The sequence below is a fragment of the Crinia signifera genome, chromosome 2 (assembly GCF_055691185.1).
Source record: "Crinia signifera chromosome 2, ASM5569118v1, whole genome shotgun sequence".
Classification (NCBI taxonomy): domain Eukaryota; kingdom Metazoa; phylum Chordata; class Amphibia; order Anura; family Myobatrachidae; genus Crinia; species Crinia signifera.
The window spans coordinates 221165627-221186315 of NC_139218.1; the positions used below are offsets into that span (position 1 = coordinate 221165627).

Consider the following 20689-nt stretch of genomic DNA (forward strand, 5'->3'; position numbering starts at 1 on the left):
ATACACTGCTCTGTCCCTCTCTGCCCACCCAGTCCATCTATGCCCCAATATGCTGTTCTGCCCATCTATGCCCCCCCCCCCCACCCACCCACCCCCAGTCTATCCACCTAAGGCAGTCCATCCATCTGTGTCCATTTTCCCTTTATGGTACTCTGATTGTCAGTCCATGCATGCTCTGGCAATCTGTCTATACCCAACTCACTCCCTGGCATCCTCTGTCAGCCTCTCTCTCTGCATGAAGCCCTTTCTCTAACTCCTTGACTTCCTGCACGCTCTCTCACTGTTTCTCTTTCCCTGACACCCCCTGACACTTCCCTCACGCTTTCTCCCTAAGGCAATGTCATTACAACGGTGAGGGGGTCCTTTCAAGATTTTGCTATGAGGCCCACAAAGTTCTAGTTACATATCTGGTGCTGTATTTTTATTTCCACTAGACATGTTCAGTTACTCTGCATCTGAAAGAAATAGGAACTGTGACTCTGGTAAATTATTATGCTGAAAGATTGGTTAAATGGACCCAGAACCTGCTCCCAGACCACCTAGCGAGAAGAGCATAGAGCAGGGCACAGATTTAAGCAATTTGAAATCCCCCCGTGCATGAAGGAACCATAATTTCCTACAATGAGAGGCAGACTCTGGATGATAGCCCAATCTATTTGGTCACAGCATGTACAGGATCCCTCAGTGATATAATGATTACTGCAGCCAAAGCTACCATGGAAAGAAACACTAGTAACATTATGAGAGCGTAGACCTGTCCGCAGGAAAAAGGAGCAGGACTCTAATAGACATGGTTCCTGCCAGGAGCATGGGCAATATAGGAAGCAGCAACAGACATGGAATATTCTTCTTATTGGAATGTTAGTCGGTGATTGTGTGTGGACACCTCAGGATGGGGAGTAAAATCTTTCTTGGTACAGGTGGAGTATCCCTTATCCAAATATCCTTTATCCAAATTATTCAGAAAACCATAGTATCCAGAATGTGAAAAAGCACTACTAGGGACACGATATGTAACTGCCACTAAATATGTGCAAGAGAATTACTGCTTGGCTTTCACATTCAGTTCGTGAGAAAGTTCACCAACTATGTTTCATGGGTACTTGTTTCCTAGCACGGCGCCACCGATTTCAATTGTATGAAATTGTGTCGGAAAAAAAATCGGGTCGATTGCATCGCATGTGGTGAGCGCAGCGAGCCCGCGAGGGGCGGCGGTACGCGTCCTCCGACCTTTTCATACCCCCACTATCCACGTCGGCGTGGAGTTGACTTTATATAGTGTGGCGAGCGCAGCAAGCCACTGAGCCCGAAGCGTGGCGAGCGCAACGAGCCCCGTGAGGGGATGCGCATTACTTTTCACTGTGCTCGCCACGCTTCGGGCACGGTGGCTCGCTACACTATATAAAATGAACTCCACGCCAACGTGGATAGTGGGGGTATGAAAAGGTAAGAGGACACGCACCGCTGACCCTCGCCACGCTTCGGGTGCTAGGAAACAAGTACCGTTTCAGGTTTTGAAATAAAATATATTTGTGTATTTCATATGATTGATGTGTTTGTACAACATAAATGCAAGATACAGCATTGAAATATGAAAATATTCCAAAATATAGAATAAGCAGTTATCCAAAATTCTTCTGGTCCCGAGCATTTTGGTTAAGGCAGGGGTTTCCAAACTTTTTGGAATCACGGAACCCTGGAGTTTGGGAACCACTGGGATAAGGGATACTCAACCTGTAGTAGAGACTAGTGTCATCCATGCAGTGTGGTGTATTATTTCTTGTGGGTACTAACAGTTATTAAAATAATTTTGTGAGGGGCATAGACTGGTATTTTGCTTTACTGAAGGGTGCACACAGGTTGGTGTAATCATTTGGTAAGGACATAGGATATGTTAGGTAACACTTGTGTATAATATACAATGACCTCAGCATGTCATTGTTCGCTACAATGCTGCACTCCTTAAAATGTTTGGCGCTCAACTTATCAAATATTGTTGATTTGTTACATACAAATACATAGAAATCATGTTATTTGTATTCAAAACAGCATTCTGTCCTTTTGAACTGTACAGCACATCAGTAAGCAGTTGTGCCTAAAAAAAAGGCCAAGATTTGTCTAAGAAAGCAATTTTTTTTTAATTCAAATAAAAAATGAGAAGTTCCAAAGCCCCGCTTTCAATTTAGCCGATTAAAACCCATCTAAGAATAGAATTCACACATCCTTTTCCTGAATCTGAAAGGCAGATTAGAAGAAAAAGAGTATTAAAAGGCTTTAACAGGATTGTTTATAACACACAAAGCATGAGAACAAGCAGAAGTGCAAATAAATGCTGTGCTGATCATTTAAAGTCCACCTCCCTTCTCCATACCTGGAATAGCACAAACCTCCCCAGGTTCCACTTTGTCTGCTGCTCATGGATAAAGAGCATGTTCAGTGTACCTCACACAAGTCAGTATTGCACATCTACATAATCTACAGGATATACTTACAGTGAGCTGGAGCATTCTCCACAGAGACTGCTTCAAAAAGAATTAAAAAGATGGCAGTCATTTTAAAGATGTATCTATAAACACTTACCTACTTAAAATATACCAATTTGGAATTAAACTCATATGTTAATGAACCATAGCCATCTTAGAACAAAAAAAAATGTATACACTATTACATAACCATCCGTTTTAACTGTTCAGGAGTTATTTTGTAATCGTGGTGTACATTTTGTTTATTTCCTACAAGTTCCTGGCATTACCCTCCTCGGTGGCCCTTAAATGGTGCATGAACATATTTGTTTCCCTAAGTCTAAAGATAACTCACAGGTACACATCACTAATACTAGAAAGACATCAGCACCACTAGTGGCTAAATTATTTGCATCTAAAAGTAAAAATGAACTAACTAAAACTACAGACAGCAGTCTATTGGGGCGTGTTAGACAAATGCACGGCTAAAATACTTAGAAAAAACTTGGGAACTATGTTTAATCAAAATACTTGATACATGCCAGACCCATTCAAGTTACAGTGTGTAAACACACCACCTACTTGAATGAATCTGCAGAACGGAGAAATACTATTTTGGCCAAACAGTGGAAGTGTATTTAAAATTTAATTAGAGGCTGCATAAGGATTATCCAGGATAGGGTTGTATTTAGTTATTGCGACAGGAAGGCATGGGCAAAGGCTATAAAAAGCCTAGGCAAAACATTGGCACCCCAAAAGAATACAGCAAATAAATATTTATCCTTAAAAAAAAAAAAAAATGCCCTGCCATGCAAAATCGGAAGAGACTAAGAACATTTCAATTGGATGAGCAGGATTAATTACATTTCCTAGTTGTGGAGCAGACTTACATGCTAACCTGTTTAAGCTTTGAGCTTAAATGTTAACTGTATGTATATAATAAAAAAAAAATTCAATCAGATGCTCCATATCCCTTGACCATTTAAGCGATTGTGACCCAGGTACTGAAATAACAGTTATTCATGTGATTAAGCTAACAAGTGAATTGAGAGAGTCTTAAGGTGCCCAAACACTAGGGTGACTTCTCCGAAGGGAGAAGTTACCCGCAATCCCCTTGTGGAGTCGGACAGCAGTGCCCCCCCTACCTCCCTGAAGCAGTTCAGCGGCAGCTGAAATCTTGGACTTAATACCCACCTTTGACACTTTGAACAATGGACCTTATTCTGGTGTGTTCGCGCAGAGGAGCGATCGTGTGTGACTGCGCATGCACATAAACAGTTACGGGCATGTGAAGCCTCTTTGTGCGAACAGCCAGGGCGAATTGATTATTCGACGGCCGCTTGCACACAGCACTGCAGGCGGCGAGCAGTCGCACACATGGGAACGCCCAGCGTTTCATGGGTGTTCCCGTGGAAATTCAGAAATGACGCGGGTGCAGGGGGCAGGCAGCTGACATGAGTGGATGTCAGATGCCTGCGACCATCGAATGATTTCCTCCCCGCACACAAGCTGCAAATGAATGTTTATTCAAAACATCCATTCACTTGCCTGTGGAGGACCTGGGCAGGCGCCATTTGGTGGACCTTATTCTGGTTGAATCGTAAGGCTGCGAAAATAGTCAACCAGAATAAGGTCCAAAGTGCACAAAACCAGCACCAATGCAGAAACCAGGGCATGACTTAAGTATAACATTTCTGAATTCCTGCTGTACAGATAATGGTAAGTAGTGGTATTGAACCCTCACAATAGCATTGCTATTTTCAGTGTGTATCTCAAAATGACCATTAAGGGATACACAAATCATATGGCTTGTTTACTCTCATTCTTAATAATGGCCTCACTAAACACTGGTCTTAGCCTTTGCAAATATGAAATATACACCTGTTGTATAACATAAATATGGAACATATTAAATATGATAATCAGGTTTTTCAAGCAACTATCGAATTTGAAAAAATGGAGAAGCTAGACAAAAGTTAAACATTCATTAAAGAAAAAAAAAGGGTCTAGAAAAATTGGGGTTTATTGCAACCTCACAACCTCTACACGGTGCTGTGTCCTTAGTGTGGACATAAAAGTAGTTAAATACACAAACTGAGCTTCTCAAACAAGTTAGAAGGCTAAGGGGGGTATTCAATGTCAGGGGCACGGCTGTCCAGCTAGCGCGACAGCCGTGCCCCTGTCCCGTTCTCGGTCAACTTGCCTGGAGTTCGGCAGTCGGGTCAATGTCCCGGCAGCCGAGCGGCGAGAAGGGGGCGTGGTTGCGAGTTGACGAGCTCCGGCCGGGAGCTCGCCTATTTCCGGCTTTTCTCGGCAGAACGAGCCCGACAGCTTGTGATGTCGGGCTCGTTCTGCGGAGAAACCCTGTTCAATGCTGTCGGGGAAGACAGCATTGAATAGGGCCCCGCAGCCATCTCCCCCGTCGGGAGGTGGCTGCGGGAGCTCGAATGACATTGAATACCCCCCTAAAGCTGTGTTTATTCATCATAAAGATGAATTGGATATCCTGATGGGGTCACGAAAGTCGGGATCCCGAAAGTTAAAACACAGACATACGGGTTCCCGACGGCCATCGGCTATTCTCCCTCGTGGGGGTCCACGACCCCCATAGATGGAGAATAGAATAGGTTGCGAGCGTAGCGAGCCACCGTGCCCGCAGCATGGTGAGCGTAGCGACCCCGCAAGGGGCTTTGTTGCGCTCGCCATGCTGTCTGAGTGCGGCCAGTCGGGATCCCGACGTCAAGCTAATGACTGTCGGGATCCCGACTGTCGGAACCCTATACCACACCAATCCTGATGTACATTCTTGTTAAGGCAAAGACATTTGTGGGAAAAAAAAGCAACTTTAGTTGATGTAATATTTGTTAGCAGTTTAGGTAGATTCATCACTAAGATGTTACATTTGTCAGTTTAGAAACCTGTAAAATATCAATTTATTTTTTTTGAGGCCACTGAATATAAAATGTATATATATATATATATATATATATATATATATATATATATCCTGGGTAGACTGCAAAAGGGAATGCAAATAACCACCTGCTTCAGCAGTACTTACAAAAAGGGAAAGCAAACACAAAAGTGGATTTAAAAAAAAAACAACAACAAAAAAAACAACCACCTGTACATTTGATTTCTTCTTTAAGACAATTAACACTTACAGAATTGTCAAAATAAACATAAGAACACCAGAAAGAAAAAAAGTCAAAATAACCAGAAGTATACAAAAGACATTAAGAGCCATTTACAAACATGCAAAAGTGCAATCCCACAATGCAAATGGTATACTGTGACATCGCATGCCTACTTTGGAGCAAATGCACTCGTTGTTATGGGTAAGCGCATGGTTCTGCAGGCCATGATGGCTGCACCTGCATAAGATGGCACCATCAAATGGTAAGAGAAGGCTATCGGGACTTTATTTGGAAAATGTCCCGCAAGCTAAAATGTCGTGAATATTTAAATGAGTTGGCAGGGTTGCATTAAAAGATGCAAATTTGTTACTGTAATTATATTTCATAGAACAATTTAATATATATTCCAATTATGCTGTGCTAGCTTTCCTCCCTGATTGGGATTATAGTACTGGTCTTGTGTTTGCATTTCTTTCTGTACTGATGCTGTTTAGTTTTAATTTAACAAAAATTTAATTACTGCACCAATGCCTTCAGGAACACAGAGTGCATTTTGTCACTGAGCTGCACAGTAAACTACATGAGTGGCTGTAAGATCACCACTATATAAATACAAATATGCACCCGGGAGGGGGGGGGGGAATACACCAAATACAGATCCCAAACATTTGGTGCTGTGTATTATATATGTACTCAAACCTACTACATTATCTCACAGAATTTGGCCGAAACAGAAACTCCATCTATTTTTAGCTAAACTGTGAAGACCTTGAGCAATTGGCATGATCACAAAAGGTATGGAAGACTAGTGCACTGCCAACATGTAAGCAACAGGATTATTGTACAACCTGCCAACACACTGGCAAATTTCTAATTATTTTCGGTGTAATGGATGTCTGTAAACTTGGCTGAATAATGACCACACAGGCAGCTTGATAATGGTCATCCCACAACATAATCTATAAAGGTATGAATTATTTCATCAGATTATTATTTGGCACTACAGTTGCTTTGTGGTACTTGCTGTGGCATTAAGCAAGTTGCCCACTGCTGCTGAGGACATTGCAATAGGTCTAGCTAGCATGTAAGTCTATTTTGCAGTATTTTCTGTGACCCATGAACTTATTTTATCAAGGTCCTCTGCCACTATTATTCCATGGTAAACCATTTATAGGACCATGAGGTGCATGGTATAGTGGACTGTAGGCACTTTGAGGCACTGTGACATAACTGGAACATGGTCAGGCTCAGATGACCCCAAAATAATGGAGCAGAATGGAGACGGTAAAAAGGAGGGAGACAAAACTCCAAGTGATTGCTCATATAATATACAAAGAGCACAAAAAAAAAAAAAAAAAAACAGACAAACCCCCCCCCCCAAATATATGAATTTCCTGTAATATACAATTGAGCAAAGAAACTATTTTTGGGCCTTTAGGACTTGTACACACAGGCACTTTATGCATTTAACGGGTGTTCATAAAGCTAATGAATGCACTTTAGTACCAATAACTTAAAAAAAAATAAAAAAAGTACCAGAAATAGATCTGAACAGATCTAGATCTGAACAGATCTAGATTCTGACAAGGACTCTGCTTCAAATTCAGCTCTACCTGTAGTGTCCTGAAGTGTAATGCTCCGTACAATATAAACAGGTGTCTATGGAAGGGAGCGGATTACGTACTCGGTACACTAGGGTTCAGGAAAGCTTTGAGAACACGATTCAAATGCGCTGCTAAAAGCGAGGGCAGATGAAAAGGGTGCCTATGCTTTTAAAAGGTTTGGATTTTTTCTGGCAGATGTGTATGAGCCCTTAAGGAACCAAAAGAATACATTGTTTAACTAGTCTCGCATTTGACAGAGAGAACATTGACAAAGGGGAAGTAGCAGGTGATCCATCAAACTTTGCTGCTGCCAACATTATCACACCAGTTCCTGGTAAAACTGAAGTGTACATGTATTTCTTTACCTTAGTAAAGGGGAGGTGTTTGAACAATAGCCATATTATTATGGTTATATCCCAAACAATATGTAAAGCACATAAGGGGAGAATGTAAAGCACAAGGGAAACATTAAGAATTAGACATTGTAAAAGCCATAGTCCTGCCAATAAAAAGCCTACATGTTTCTGATTCTGTTTTTATTGGAAGAAAGACTACTACAGTTTTAAAAATGATGCTTGCTGTTTTTACACGGCATACTGAAAATCCCACTATTACGCCAAATGCTTAGTTGACCAGCTCAAATAACTACCCATAATTGAGAACCAGTCAGAGGAGAACGTAGTAATAGACAGCTAGGGATACTTCAGCAGCATCAGCTAAGTGATGAATCAATGTATTTTTTTTATACCTACATTTATTGTGGAGTACCATGAACCAAAGATAATCATACAGAAACAGAAGCTTGTATATAAACAGGATAATGACTTATATAATCTAATTTGAAATAACTCACCATCTGCATACACACAAGAAGCATTAAAAATGTGACAAACAACAAAAGAATAATGCAACATTAAAAATATCAAATTTTAATCACTGCCAGAAAGAAAATAAAAAAATAAAAACCTTAAAAGAAAAAGAAAAAAACACTGCAATTAAAACTCTAACAGTAAATACAAACACTTTTTCTCTAAATATTTTTTTAAATCTATGGTACTAAAACCTCTTGATGATACGGAATAGTATTCTGTGTCTGTGAAAATGGTCATGTTGTAAATGAGTTTGGCTTAAGACCGGCACTTTCTCCAGTGAGCACAGGGTAACTCACCACTAGCAGATGCGGAACCACACGTGACTACTTATACTTTGGCAGGTATTGAATGCGTCCGGCGAGGGGGTTAAACAGCGAGGATTGCAGAAAACCAGCGATCCTCGCTGTTTAACCCCCTCACCCTATTCAACGTTCTGGGGAAATCCTTGCTGTCACAGGATGGCGAGGATTCCCCCAAACAGCGAGACCCGCGGCTAATGCAGAAAACTCTCTGTATTTAGCCGCGCGACTGGAGCCGGATGTGCCAATTCCCCCTGGCTCAAAAAACCGAGCGAGGGGGAATTGCCGTATGGGGGGGGGGGGGGGGGGGGGGGGGGCGGGTGCGTTGAATACTGACAGGGTGAGTGGTGACAGCGAGCAGGTAGCCTGCTCGCTGTTGCCGCTCACCCACGGCATTGAACACCCCCCTTTTTGTAATGAATTCAATTAAATGCAGTCCTTTACCTCACAGTGGGAAGGGTAGTCATCGCAATTCAATTACAGCCTTGCATGTTAACCCATAAAACCCACAGCTAATGGTTAACAGCTTAGCTGCACCTGCAATCAGACATTTATCACAGATTTTTATTTGAGTATTCTCAGGCTCAAACAGAAATCCACGTTAACTGCAGCCTGTGAGCTGATCGTAGGCTAAAATGGAATTACCCTGGCTGTTTGTATAAAATTCACCCCCTTAATGTACTTTAAAAGGACTTTTAGCTAGTTGTAACCAACTTATAACCATTCTGTTCATTGAACGTGTTCATGGCATGTTAGACATATAGAACACAAGGTTTAAGACGTGACTATGAAAATAATAGGGGCAGTTATGTGCATGGAGTAACAATTGGATCCCATAGCACCACAGGTGCTAAAGCAAAGTGGCAAGGTTAGCTCATCAATGATTGTTTAGAAGATCTCTATTCCTAATGGAAACTAAAGTTACAATTATTCTTGTTAGCTCTATAAACAAGATGTTCTACCTAAAGAGCAGGGAACAGAATCTGTTTTAACTGCATAAATGTAGTTCATCAAAGAACATACAAAGAATCCATACCAAGACTAATAACTTGGCATTCAGTTTTCTCTTAATGGCACTAAAGTGAGAATGGCTAAACCTTTGTTCCCACTTATATAGTAATACATGCAGGTAAAGAAACCAAAAAGTTACTATATACTTTAAAGGCTGAGAACTAAATAAGCTTTACAAAAGCATTTTCACTTTTTAGATCTCAGGAGCAGGAAGTGATTCAGTTTATTGCGATTAAAAATCTCAGCCCGTAGCAGGAGCTAACAATTCTTTATTTGATTTGGGCCTGGCTATAAACGTTAGCTATAGTATGCAATATACATTTACCAGAGGTTTGTATTTTCAAAACACAGAATAGCAAGTAGTAATGAGGAAAATACCTTTTAAAGCAATGACTTTACTTGCTGGATTCATGATGGCATTATCAGCCGATATGGGCCTACGGATAGGATTGGTGGGGTCATTCAGATCAATGATCACTACTTGGGCTTGCTCTCCAACCTTCTCTCTGATGCAGATGAACTTGTCAGATTCCATGGTTAGGGTACTGAAGCCGATGTTAGCTGGGTTAATACCCAGGTTTTGGAGCTAATAGAGAAGATGGAAGAAAAAAAGAATACTTTATTATACTTGTTACACTATTGAAGTGCTTGTCTTAAAGCATAAAGACCACGAGTACCTAAACTCTAGTATAAGCCACTGCAAATTACATGAATTAAACTAGTTCAGACGCAAAACTACTAAAGATTTTATACAGATTAGGTACACAATATTAAATGGAAACATTTTGGCAAGACTAAATCCCCATACACACTGCACTACCGCGGCAATGACCATATTGGCCATGGTCGGACGATATTGCCCGTAAACACTGAACATGCAGGTCATTTGGCTACATTACCAAACCGACCTGCATGTTCAGTAGATTTCACTCAGGGTTAACGACGTGTGGGAGCGTGCATCATTAACAATATTTAGTGTCCACACTAAACTATTATGAATAATATCGCTCAAATGTTCCTTTCATGAGCGATATTGTTAGAAATATCGCCTAGTGTGTATGGAGCTTTAGTACATTCAAGGAAAGAATAGTATTTGCTAGATTTAGGCTTATGAAAAAGAGCATGCTAAAATTTCGATTTCAAACCCAGAAACCCAGATTTTAAACCCAGAAGAATATTTTAAGATGGCGATAGCACCGTGCGATGCGCGCTCCCACGGGCATCTCGTTGCACAGTACAAAAAGTATGTGCTGCACATACTTTTTGTACTGCCCTCGGATCAGATTGCATGCATAACGCATGTGTTGCAATGTGATCCAGCCCATAACGGGTTCGATCATCGCACCTTTAGAACTGCAAAGCGTTTTCTTTACTACCAACGGTCATATCCACAAATGTTCTTGTAGACCTTCTGCACTTGTATGATATTAGATGACAGGGTGCGACTGTTCAACATTATTTCATTCATATCTCCACTTATCAGTAAAAATGCCTAACTAGAATTAAAATAAACCTGCAGCACAGCAGATTACAGACAGATGGGTCACATGCCCCTGAGGTGTAAAGAGAAGTTGTTTAATATTAACTGCTTCTTATAGGACTGTCCGAAAATGAATAATCAATGATAAATCAACTCCTATATAGATTGCCAAAATCCATGGTTAACACTTTGCAGTCCAATTTTGTTTTTTTTTTGCAATTCAAACAGTCTGGTTTATATTGTAAATTTTTATTTTATTCAAAATGGTCTACATTAAATGTTGAACGATGTTAATGTTCCTACTTTAAAGTGGCTCACCATCGGATCTGCTACTAGCGCTAGGGCTGTTGAGCCTGACTAGACATTGAACCTGAAAGTGTTAAGAGCACCCCTGCTCTTAACCATGGATTTTGGCTATCTATAAAAAGGAGCTTACACCAGTCCTCCAGACCACCTAACTGGTGCACACATGTATAAAATACAAACACATTACTTCACTCATGATTCTGCAAGCTCTTAAGGCAGGCATGGCCAAACTATGGCCCTCCAGCAGTTTTTAAACTACAAGTTCCATAATGCCTTGCCACAGTTTTGCTATTAGGGAATAATGCAAAAACTATGGCAAGGCATGCTGGGATGTGCAGTTTCACAACAGGGCCACACACTGTGGAGAATGACAGGATAACCTCTAAAAGACCATTAATAGGTAACTAAAGTAAAAAACTCCTTTAATACCAAGGCAAATATCACAACCAGCATTGACTCTCCAAAAATAAAGCAGAAAATATGACAACACATTATATACATGTAGAACGTTTTAGCATACATTTTTTTTTTTTTATTGCCATTAAAATGGGATTAAATACATGGTAAATCATTTATAAATTGGTATTTCTGTATTAGCCGGGCGCCCGGCTACGTTGTCAGCGTAGCCATTACCGTGCGCCCGGCTAATACGTAACTTACTTACGGCGGGCGGCGTAACTTGGGCAGGCGGAGGGGTGAGATAGCTTCGGCGGCCGGAGGGGGGACATCCCGGCGGGTTGAAGGGCAGCCGCCGGAGCTTCATCTGTGTCCGCACAGAGGGGGGAGATCCCGGCGGGCGGCCGGAGGAAACGCAGACGTGTCATGGCAGCAATGGCTGTCATTCAGTGTAATGCTGCTGGGGGAGCATCACATGGTTTCCCAGCTCCCCTACACTAATTGCGTACATTGTGGGGACTGTCGTGGTGGACGGGAAGCAGAGTTCCGGAGGAGCTGGAACGCTGGCGCCGGGGACATAATTCAGGTAAGTATAATGCACTACACAGTCACACACACTAACACAATCATATACCCACCTATCCACGTCATACCCCCATTATCGGTGTGGGGTTACCTTTATAAAGTGTGGCGAGTGCAGCGAGCCACCGAGCCCGAAGCATGGCGAGCCCCGCGAGAACGCATAACCGCGTCCGCTCGCCACACTTTATAAATTTAACTCCACACCCACATGGATAATGGGGGTATGACGTGGATAGTGGGTATATGATCCATTATGTATTAGCACAGCTCCAGTTACGTAAATTATGTAGTTTACGTAATTTGCTTCATTTACGTAGCCAGCATAGTGGTGTATTGGTATTCTCAATACACCACTACGCAAACAACGTAATGGGCGCCCTGCTAATACGTAAGTACCGGAAGATCTGTATATATTGCCAACAGCAGCATACTACTGGATGTGGACACTTGAAATCTTTTGCAAGATTACACAGTATGTATGCTCTATAGTGAAACAGTTATCGTTTATTTATATGGCCACACAAGGTCTCCGCTGTGCCTGACAATACATAGATAAGCAAAAAAAAAGTGATTACACTAGAACGATTTTTGGGCCATTTGGCCGATTTCCGATAAATCGGCCGATATATCGTCCGATGTTTACCGATAATCGGTCGAAAATCAGCCGATTTTGGTCCAATGCTCGCTCCCGTGGATCTTTAGCTGAATCTTCTGATCTTACGTGCTGCACAAAAGATCCATAGGAACTCACACGGGATCTTAACCCCTTCCCGACAATTGACGTACATTTACGTCATGGTCGGGAAGTACTTCCCGACACATGGCGTAAATGTACGTCATGGCATTTAACTGTCACCGCGTCTATAGACGCGGTGACAGTTTCAACATGTCTGCTGTCCCTGACAGCAGACATGTCCCTGCATGCCCAGGGGGGGCTGCGATGCCGCCCCCCCGTCGGCGATCGCTGTGATTGGCTGTTCAGTGTGAACAGCCAATTACAGCGTTTTCTGTGTCACCGGCGAATAACGTTCGCCGGTGACACGCGATCGGAGGTGATTGGTGCTGTAAAGTACAGCACCAATCACCGCGGGGTGTAAGGGTGACACTGGTGTCACCCCACCTCACCCCGCCCGCCCCCAAAGGCCGTGATTGGTCCGTCGGACCGACGGACCAATCACAGCCATGGAGGGGGGTTTAAACTAACGGTGACTGCACTGCAGACGCCATTCCGGTCTGGAATTGCGTGCAGTGCGGTCACCGTGCCAATCTGCCGCGATATACTGACCAGAACCTTGCAAAATACTTACCTGATCCTTGCAAATATCTTGGCTGCTTCATCTGTGCTTGTAGTGTGCTGGATGCTTCCTGGATCCTGTTACTTGTGACTTCCTGTGAACTTGTGCTGCTGCAGTGTAATAGCGTTAGTTAGATAGAGAGAGATAGAGAGAGATAGAGAGAGATAGTGTCAGATAGTGTCAGAGAGTGCTGTATTTTGTGCTGCTGCAGTGTGATATAGTTATAGAGAGAGAGATAGAGAGAGATAGAGAGAGATAGAGAGAGATAGAGAGGCCTAGTGACAGAGAGTGCTATATTTTGTGCTGCTGCAGTGTGATAGTTATAGATAGATAGAGAGATATAGAGATAGTGACAGATTGTGCTATATATTTTTTATATAACTGACTGCTGCCCCCCCTTTTGTGCTGATCAGTATAAATTAACTGATCAGCAACTTTTTGGGGGCGCAGGGTATTTTTATATATATATATACCTGTCACTGCTGCTGCTGCAGTGTCATAGAGTGTTAGATAGTGAGAGATAGAGAGATAGAGAGAGATAGCGACAGAGAGTGATAGAGAGTGCTAAATTTTGTGTCTGCTGCCCCCGCCTTTTGTGCTGATCACTATATCTGAGGTGATCAGCAACTTTTTAGGGGTGCAGAGGTTTTTTTTTTTTTTATATATATACCTGCCAGTTGCACTGTCAGTTGCACCTGCTGCCCCTCACTGGTAATCAGTGTCGCATCACTGATCACCTTTTTTTTTTTTTGTGTGTGCTGTGGGGTCTTTTTTTAATTTTTTTTTTTACACACACTGTGATTTTGTGGGTGTCCTGTGGCCGCTGTGCGCGGATCAGTGACGTACATCACTGATCATCTTTTTCGGCACAGGGTTGATCTATTTTTTTTTTTTTTTTTGATCAAATTCCTGTTGCCTTTCAGCGCTGTTCAGTGACGGACGTTACTGACCAACATCTGTGCTCAATTTTTGGCGCAGGACCTTTTTTTTTTTTTTTAACCCCTTCAATTTTTTTTTTTAACCCCTTCAATTTTTTTTTTTTAACCCCTTCAATTTTTTTTTTAACCCCTTCAATTTTTTTTTTTTTTAACCCCTCCATTTTTTTTTTGGGTATAAAGTATTTTTTTTTTCTGCACACTACATACACACTACACACTACATACCCCCCGGGTTGAAATAAAGTTTGTACCCCCCCCCTACACTATACACGTGTTGAAACATTTCACTACCAGTAACACAAAAATAAAAATGGCATCCCAAATGTCATCCCAAATGTCATCCCAGTCATCCAGAAGAATGTATTCAGCGGAGGAGGCATATGCCCTGCTTGCTTCTGACTGACACAGCCAGTGATGCAAGCGGGGAATTTGAAGGATTCGCCTTAAGCTCCTCTTCCTCCTCTGGTGATGAGGGACCCCCTCAAAGACGCCCCCGTAGAGCAGCTGAGACCCCCCCCCCAATAATTGATCTCGTATGGACCCCACCACCAGACAATTTTGAGCCCCAGGTTCCTGAGTTTTTGGCCATGCCAGGAATCCAATTTGATTCCACAGGTCTCAGAGAAATTGACTTTTTCAAATTATTTTTCTCTGATGATTTTATAAATTTAATGGTGGACCAAACTAATTTATATGCCCAGCAGTTTATTGCTCAAAACCCCACGTCATCATTTGCTAGGTGGACCCCTGTAGATGCAGTAGAGATGATGACGTTTTGGGGTCTGGTGTTTCATATGGGCATAGTAAAAAAAGCCAGAAATTAGGCAATATTGGAGTACAGATGTTCTGTACAGCACCCCATTTTACCGTATGGCCATGCCCCGGGCTCGATTTGAGACGATCCTTAAATTTTTGCATTACAACGATAATGCACAGTGCCCACCCAGAGATGATCCCACCTTTGACCGGCTATTCAAAGTCAGGCCGGTCATTGATCATTTCAGTGCCAAATTTGAAGACATGTACATCCCAGATAAATTCATTTGCATAGACGAGTCCCTTATACATTTTAAAGGAAGGGTTAAATTCCGCCAGTACCTTCCCAGTAAGAGGGCAAGGTATGGCATAAAAATGTATAAGTTGTGTGAAAGCACCTCAGGGTACACCCACAGGTTTAGGGTATATGAAGGGAAGGATTCAAGAATTGAACCGCCAGAATGCCCCCCCCTCCCTCGTAGGTGTTAGTGGAAAAATTGTCTGGGATTTAGTGCACCCCTTCCTGGATAAAGGTTATCACCTCTATGTGGATAACTTTTACACCAGCATCCCCCTGTTTAAGGCCCTTGGTTCAAGAGGTACAGCAGCTTGCGGTACTGTGCGCAAGAACCAAAGAGGCCTCCCAAAAACGCACATTGCCCAAGTAATGAGAAGGGGTGAAAGCAGGGGAATATGCACCGAAAATATGTTGTTGGTCAAATATAAGGACAAGAGGGATGTCCTTATACTGACAACAATTCACGGAGACAGTACCACCTCCGTCCCTGTACGAGGTACCAGTACCCACACCTCAAAACCTAATTGTATCCTGGATTACAATAGGTACATGGGCGGAGTGGATCTTTCAGATCAGGTACTGAAGCCGTACAGTGCCCTGCGGAAAACAAAAATCTGGTACAAGAAGCTGGCCGTGTATATCATCCAGATGGCACTGTATAACGCTTACGTGCTATTCCGTTCTACCGGCCAGAGGGGGACATTTATGCACTTTCAAGAGGAAGTCATAAAGGGCCTAATATTTGGGAACCAGCAGGCTGAGGGCCCCAGTACTTCTAGTACTGGCCCCCGTATTGTACCAGGGCAGCATTTTCCTGATGAAATCCCCTCCACTGGAAAAAAGGGCAGGACACAAAAAAGGTGCAAAGTTTGCTATAAAAAGGGAATAAGAAAGCAAACTATTTTCCAGTGTGACACTTGCCCCGACAAACCCGGCCTATGTATAAAGGAGTGTTTTAAAATATACCACACATCTATGGATTATTAGGTTCATAATTTCACCGTGCTTCGGGGGTCTTGCTAATGCCACATACCACCCACCAAAATTCCACCAGAATCGGAGCCGCAAAATCCAAAAATCACTCCTTCCCTTCTGAGTCCTGCCATGCACCCAACTGGTATTTTTTGGTCACATGTGAGGCATTGCCGTACTCGGGAGAAATTGGGGCACAGATTTTGGGGTGCTTTTTCTCCTTCATACCTTCTGAAAATGAAAAATTTTGAGCCAGAACTGCATTTTTGTGTAAAAAAATGTAATTTTTCATTTTCACTGCCCACTTGTATCAAAATTGGTGAAACCCCTGGGGGTTTGAAATGTACACTATACCCCTAGATGAATTCCCTGAGGGGTGTAGTTTGCAAAATGGGGTCACTTGTGGGGGGGTTCCACTGTATTGGTGCTTTGGGGGTCTTGCTAATGCGACATAGCACCCACCATCATTCCACCAGAATTTGTGCTGCAAAATCCAAATATCACTCCTTCCCTTCTGAGTCCTGCAACTTTTTGGTCACACATGAGGCATTGACGTACTCGGGAGAAATTGGGGCACAGATTTTGGGGTGCTTTTTCTCCTTCATACCTTCTGAAAATGAAAAATTTTGAGCCAGAACTGCATTTTTGTGTAAAAAAATTTCACTGCCCACTTGTATCAAAATTGGTGAAACCCCTGGGGGTTTGAAATGTACACTATACCCCTAGATGAATTCCCTGAGGGGTGTAGTTTGCAAAATGGGGTCACTTGTGGGGGGGTTCCACTGTATTGGTGCAACATAGCACCCACCATTCATTCCACCAGAATCTGTGCTGCAAAATCCAAAAATCACTCCTTCCCTTCTGAGTCCTGCCATGCACCCAACTGGTATTTTTTGGTCACATGTGAGGCATTGCCGTACTCGGGAGAAATTGGGGCACAGATTTTGGGGTGCTTTTTCTCCTTCATACCTTCTGAAAATGAAAAATTTTGAGCCAGAACTGCATTTTTGTGTAAAAAATGTAATTTTTCATTTTCACTGCCCACTTGTATCAAAATTGGTGAAACCCCTGGGGGTTTGAAATGTACACTATACCCCTAGATGAATTCCCTGAGGGGTGTAGTTTGCAAAATGGGGTCACTTGTGGGGGGGTTCCACTGTATTGGTGCTTGGGGGGTCTTGCTAATGCGACATAGCACCCACCAAAATTCCACCAGAATCTGAGCCGCAAAATCCAAAAATCACTCCTTCCGTTCTGAGTCCTGCCATGCACCCAACTGGTATTTTTTGGTCACATGTGAGGCATTGCCGTACTCGGGAGAAATTGGGGCACATATTTTGGGGTGCTTTTTCTCCTTCATACCTTCTGAAAATGAAAAATTTTGAGCCAGAACTGCATTTTTGTGTAAAAAAATGTAATTTTTCATTTTCACTGCCCACTTGTATCAAAATTGGTGAAACCCCTGGGGGTTTGAAATGTACACTATACCCCTAGATGAATTCCCTGAGGGGTGTACTTTGCAAAATGGAGTGACTTGTGGGGGGGTTCCACTGTATTGGTGCAACATAGCACCCACCATTCATTCCACCAGAATCTGAGCCGCAAAATCCAAAAATCACTCCTTCCGTTCTGAGTCCTGCCATGCACCCAACTGGTATTTTTTGGTCACATGTGAGGCATTGCCGTACTCGGGAGAAATTGGGGCACAGATTTTGGGGTGCTTTTTCTCCTTCATACCTTCTGAAAATGAAAAATTTTGAGCCAGAACTGCATTTTTGTGTACAAAAATGTAATTTTTCATTTTCACTGCCCACTTGTATCAAAATTGGTGAAACCCCTGGGGGTTTGAAATGTACACTATACCCCTAGATGAATTCCCTGAGGGGTGTAGTTTGCAAAATGGGGTCACTTGTGGGGGGGTTCCACTGTATTGGTGCTTTGGGGGTCTTGCTAATGCGACATAGCACCCACCAAAATTCCACCAGAATCTGAGCTGCAAAATCCAAAAATCACTCCTTCCCTTCTGAGTCCTGCCATGCACCCAACTGGTATTTTTTGGTCACATGTGAGGCATTGCCGTACTCGGGAGAAATTGGGGCACAGATTTTGGGGTGCTTTTTCTCCTTCATACCTTCTGAAAATGAAAAATTTTGAGCCAGAACTGCATTTTTGTGTAAAAAATGTAATTTTTCATTTTCACTGCCCACTTGTATCAAAAGTGGTGAAACCCCTGGGGGTTTGAAATGTACACTATACCCCTAGATGAATTCCCTGAGGGGTGTAGTTTGCAAAATGGGGTCACTTGTGGGGGGGTTCCACTGTATTGGTGCTTGGGGGGTCTTGCTAATGCGACATAGCACCCACCAAAATTCCACCAGAATCTGAGCTGCAAAATCCAAAAATCACTCCTTCCCTTCTGAGTCCTGCCATGCACCCAACTGGTATTTTTTGGTCACATGTGAGGCATTGCCGTACTCGGGAGAAATTGGGGCACAGATTTTGGGGTGCTTTTTCTCCTTCATACCTTCTGAAAATTAAAAATTTTGAGCCAGAACTGCATTTTTGTGTAAAAAATGTAATTTTTCATTTTCACTGCCCACTTGTATCAAAATTGGTGAAACCCCTGGGGGTTTGAAATGTACACTATACCCCTAGATGAATTCCCTGAGGGGTGTAGTTTGCAAAATGGGGTCACTTGTGGGGGGGTTCCACTGTATTGGTGCTTGGGGGGTCTTGCTAATGCGACATAGCACCCACCAAAATTCCACCAGAATCTGAGCCGCAAAATCCAAAAATCACTCCTTCCGTTCTGAGTCCTGCCATGCACCCAACTGGTATTTTTTGGTCACATGTGAGGCATTGCCGTACTCGGGAGAAATTGGGGCACATATTTTGGGGTGCTTTTTCTCCTTCATACCTTCTGAAAATGAAAAATTTTGAGCCAGAACTGCATTTTTGTGTAAAAAAATGTAATTTTTCATTTTCACTGCCCACTTGTATCAAAATTGTTGAAACCCCTGGGGGTTTGAAATGTACACTATACCCCTAGATGAATTCCCTGAGGGGTGTACTTTGCAAAATGGGGTGACTTGTGGGGGGGTTCCACTGTATTGGTGCAACATAGCACCCACCATTCATTCCACCAGAATCTGTGCTGCAAAATCCAAAAATCACTCCTTCCCTTCTGAGTCCTGCCATGCACCCAACTGGTATTTTTTGGTCACATGTGAGGCATTGCCGTACTCGGGAGAAATTGGGGCACAGATTTTGGGGTGCTTTGTCTCCTTCATACCTTCTGAAAATGACAAATTTGGAGCCAGAACTGCATTTTTGTGTAAAAAAAATGTAATTTTTCATTTTCACTGCCCACTTGTATCAAAATTGGTGAAACCCCTGGGGGTTTGAAATGTACACTATACCCCTAGATGAATTCCCTGAGGGGTGTAGTTTGCAAAATGGGGTCACTTGTGGGGGGGTTCCCACTGTATTGGTGCTTTGGGGGTCTTGCTAATGCGACATAGCACCCACCAAAATTCCACCAGAATCTGAGCTGCAAAATCCAAAAATCACTCCTTCCCTTCTGAGTCCTGCCATGCACCCAACTGGTATTTTTTGGTCACATGTGAGGCATTGCCGTACTCGGGAGAAATTGGGGCACAGATTTTGGGGTGCTTTTTCTCCTTCATACCTTCTGAAAATGACAAATTTGGAGCCAGAACTGCATTTTTGTGTAAAAAAAATAATTTTTCATTTTCACTGCCCAGTTGTACCACAATTGGTGAAACCCCTGGGGGTTTGAAATGTACACTATACCCCTAGATGAATTCCCTGAGGGGTGTAGTTTGCAAAATGGGGTCACTTGTGGGGGGGGGTTCCTAACTTTTAGCATCTTATGGTGCCTAGAAACCTACATGGTGCCTAAAAAATAATCTCATAAAAAGGAGGCTCCAAAATCAAGTAGGTGCTCCTTCTATTATGAAGCCTGTGGTTTGGTCACCGTGCACACTAGGGCCACATATAGGATATTTATGAAAACAAAAGAATTGGGGGAATCAATTTTCAGTCACATTTCTCTAGTAAAATGTACTGTGTTCCTTAGAAAAATGTATTAAAATTGCAAATCTGCAAAAAAAAAGAAATTTTGAAATTTCACCTACACTTTGTTTTAATTCCTGTGAAACACCTAAAGGGTTAACAAACTTCCAAAATGCTGTTTTGAATACTGTGAGGGGTGCAGTTTTTGAAATGGCATCATTTATGGGGGTGTCTCACATACAAGTC

General features: G+C 42.6%; 1 protein-coding gene across 2 annotated transcripts in view; it reads right to left on the minus strand.

Annotated features, from left to right (window-relative positions):
- CLTC (clathrin heavy chain) overlaps positions 1 to 20689 on the minus strand; it is a 103215-nt gene that overhangs the window by 58814 nt on the left and 23712 nt on the right. For both annotated transcript variants that reach the window (XM_083173769.1, XM_083173770.1), the window contains exon 2: positions 9764 to 9971. In XM_083173769.1, the coding sequence (XP_083029895.1) occupies positions 9764 to 9971 (208 nt within the window). The remainder of the gene's footprint in view (positions 1 to 9763; positions 9972 to 20689) is intronic.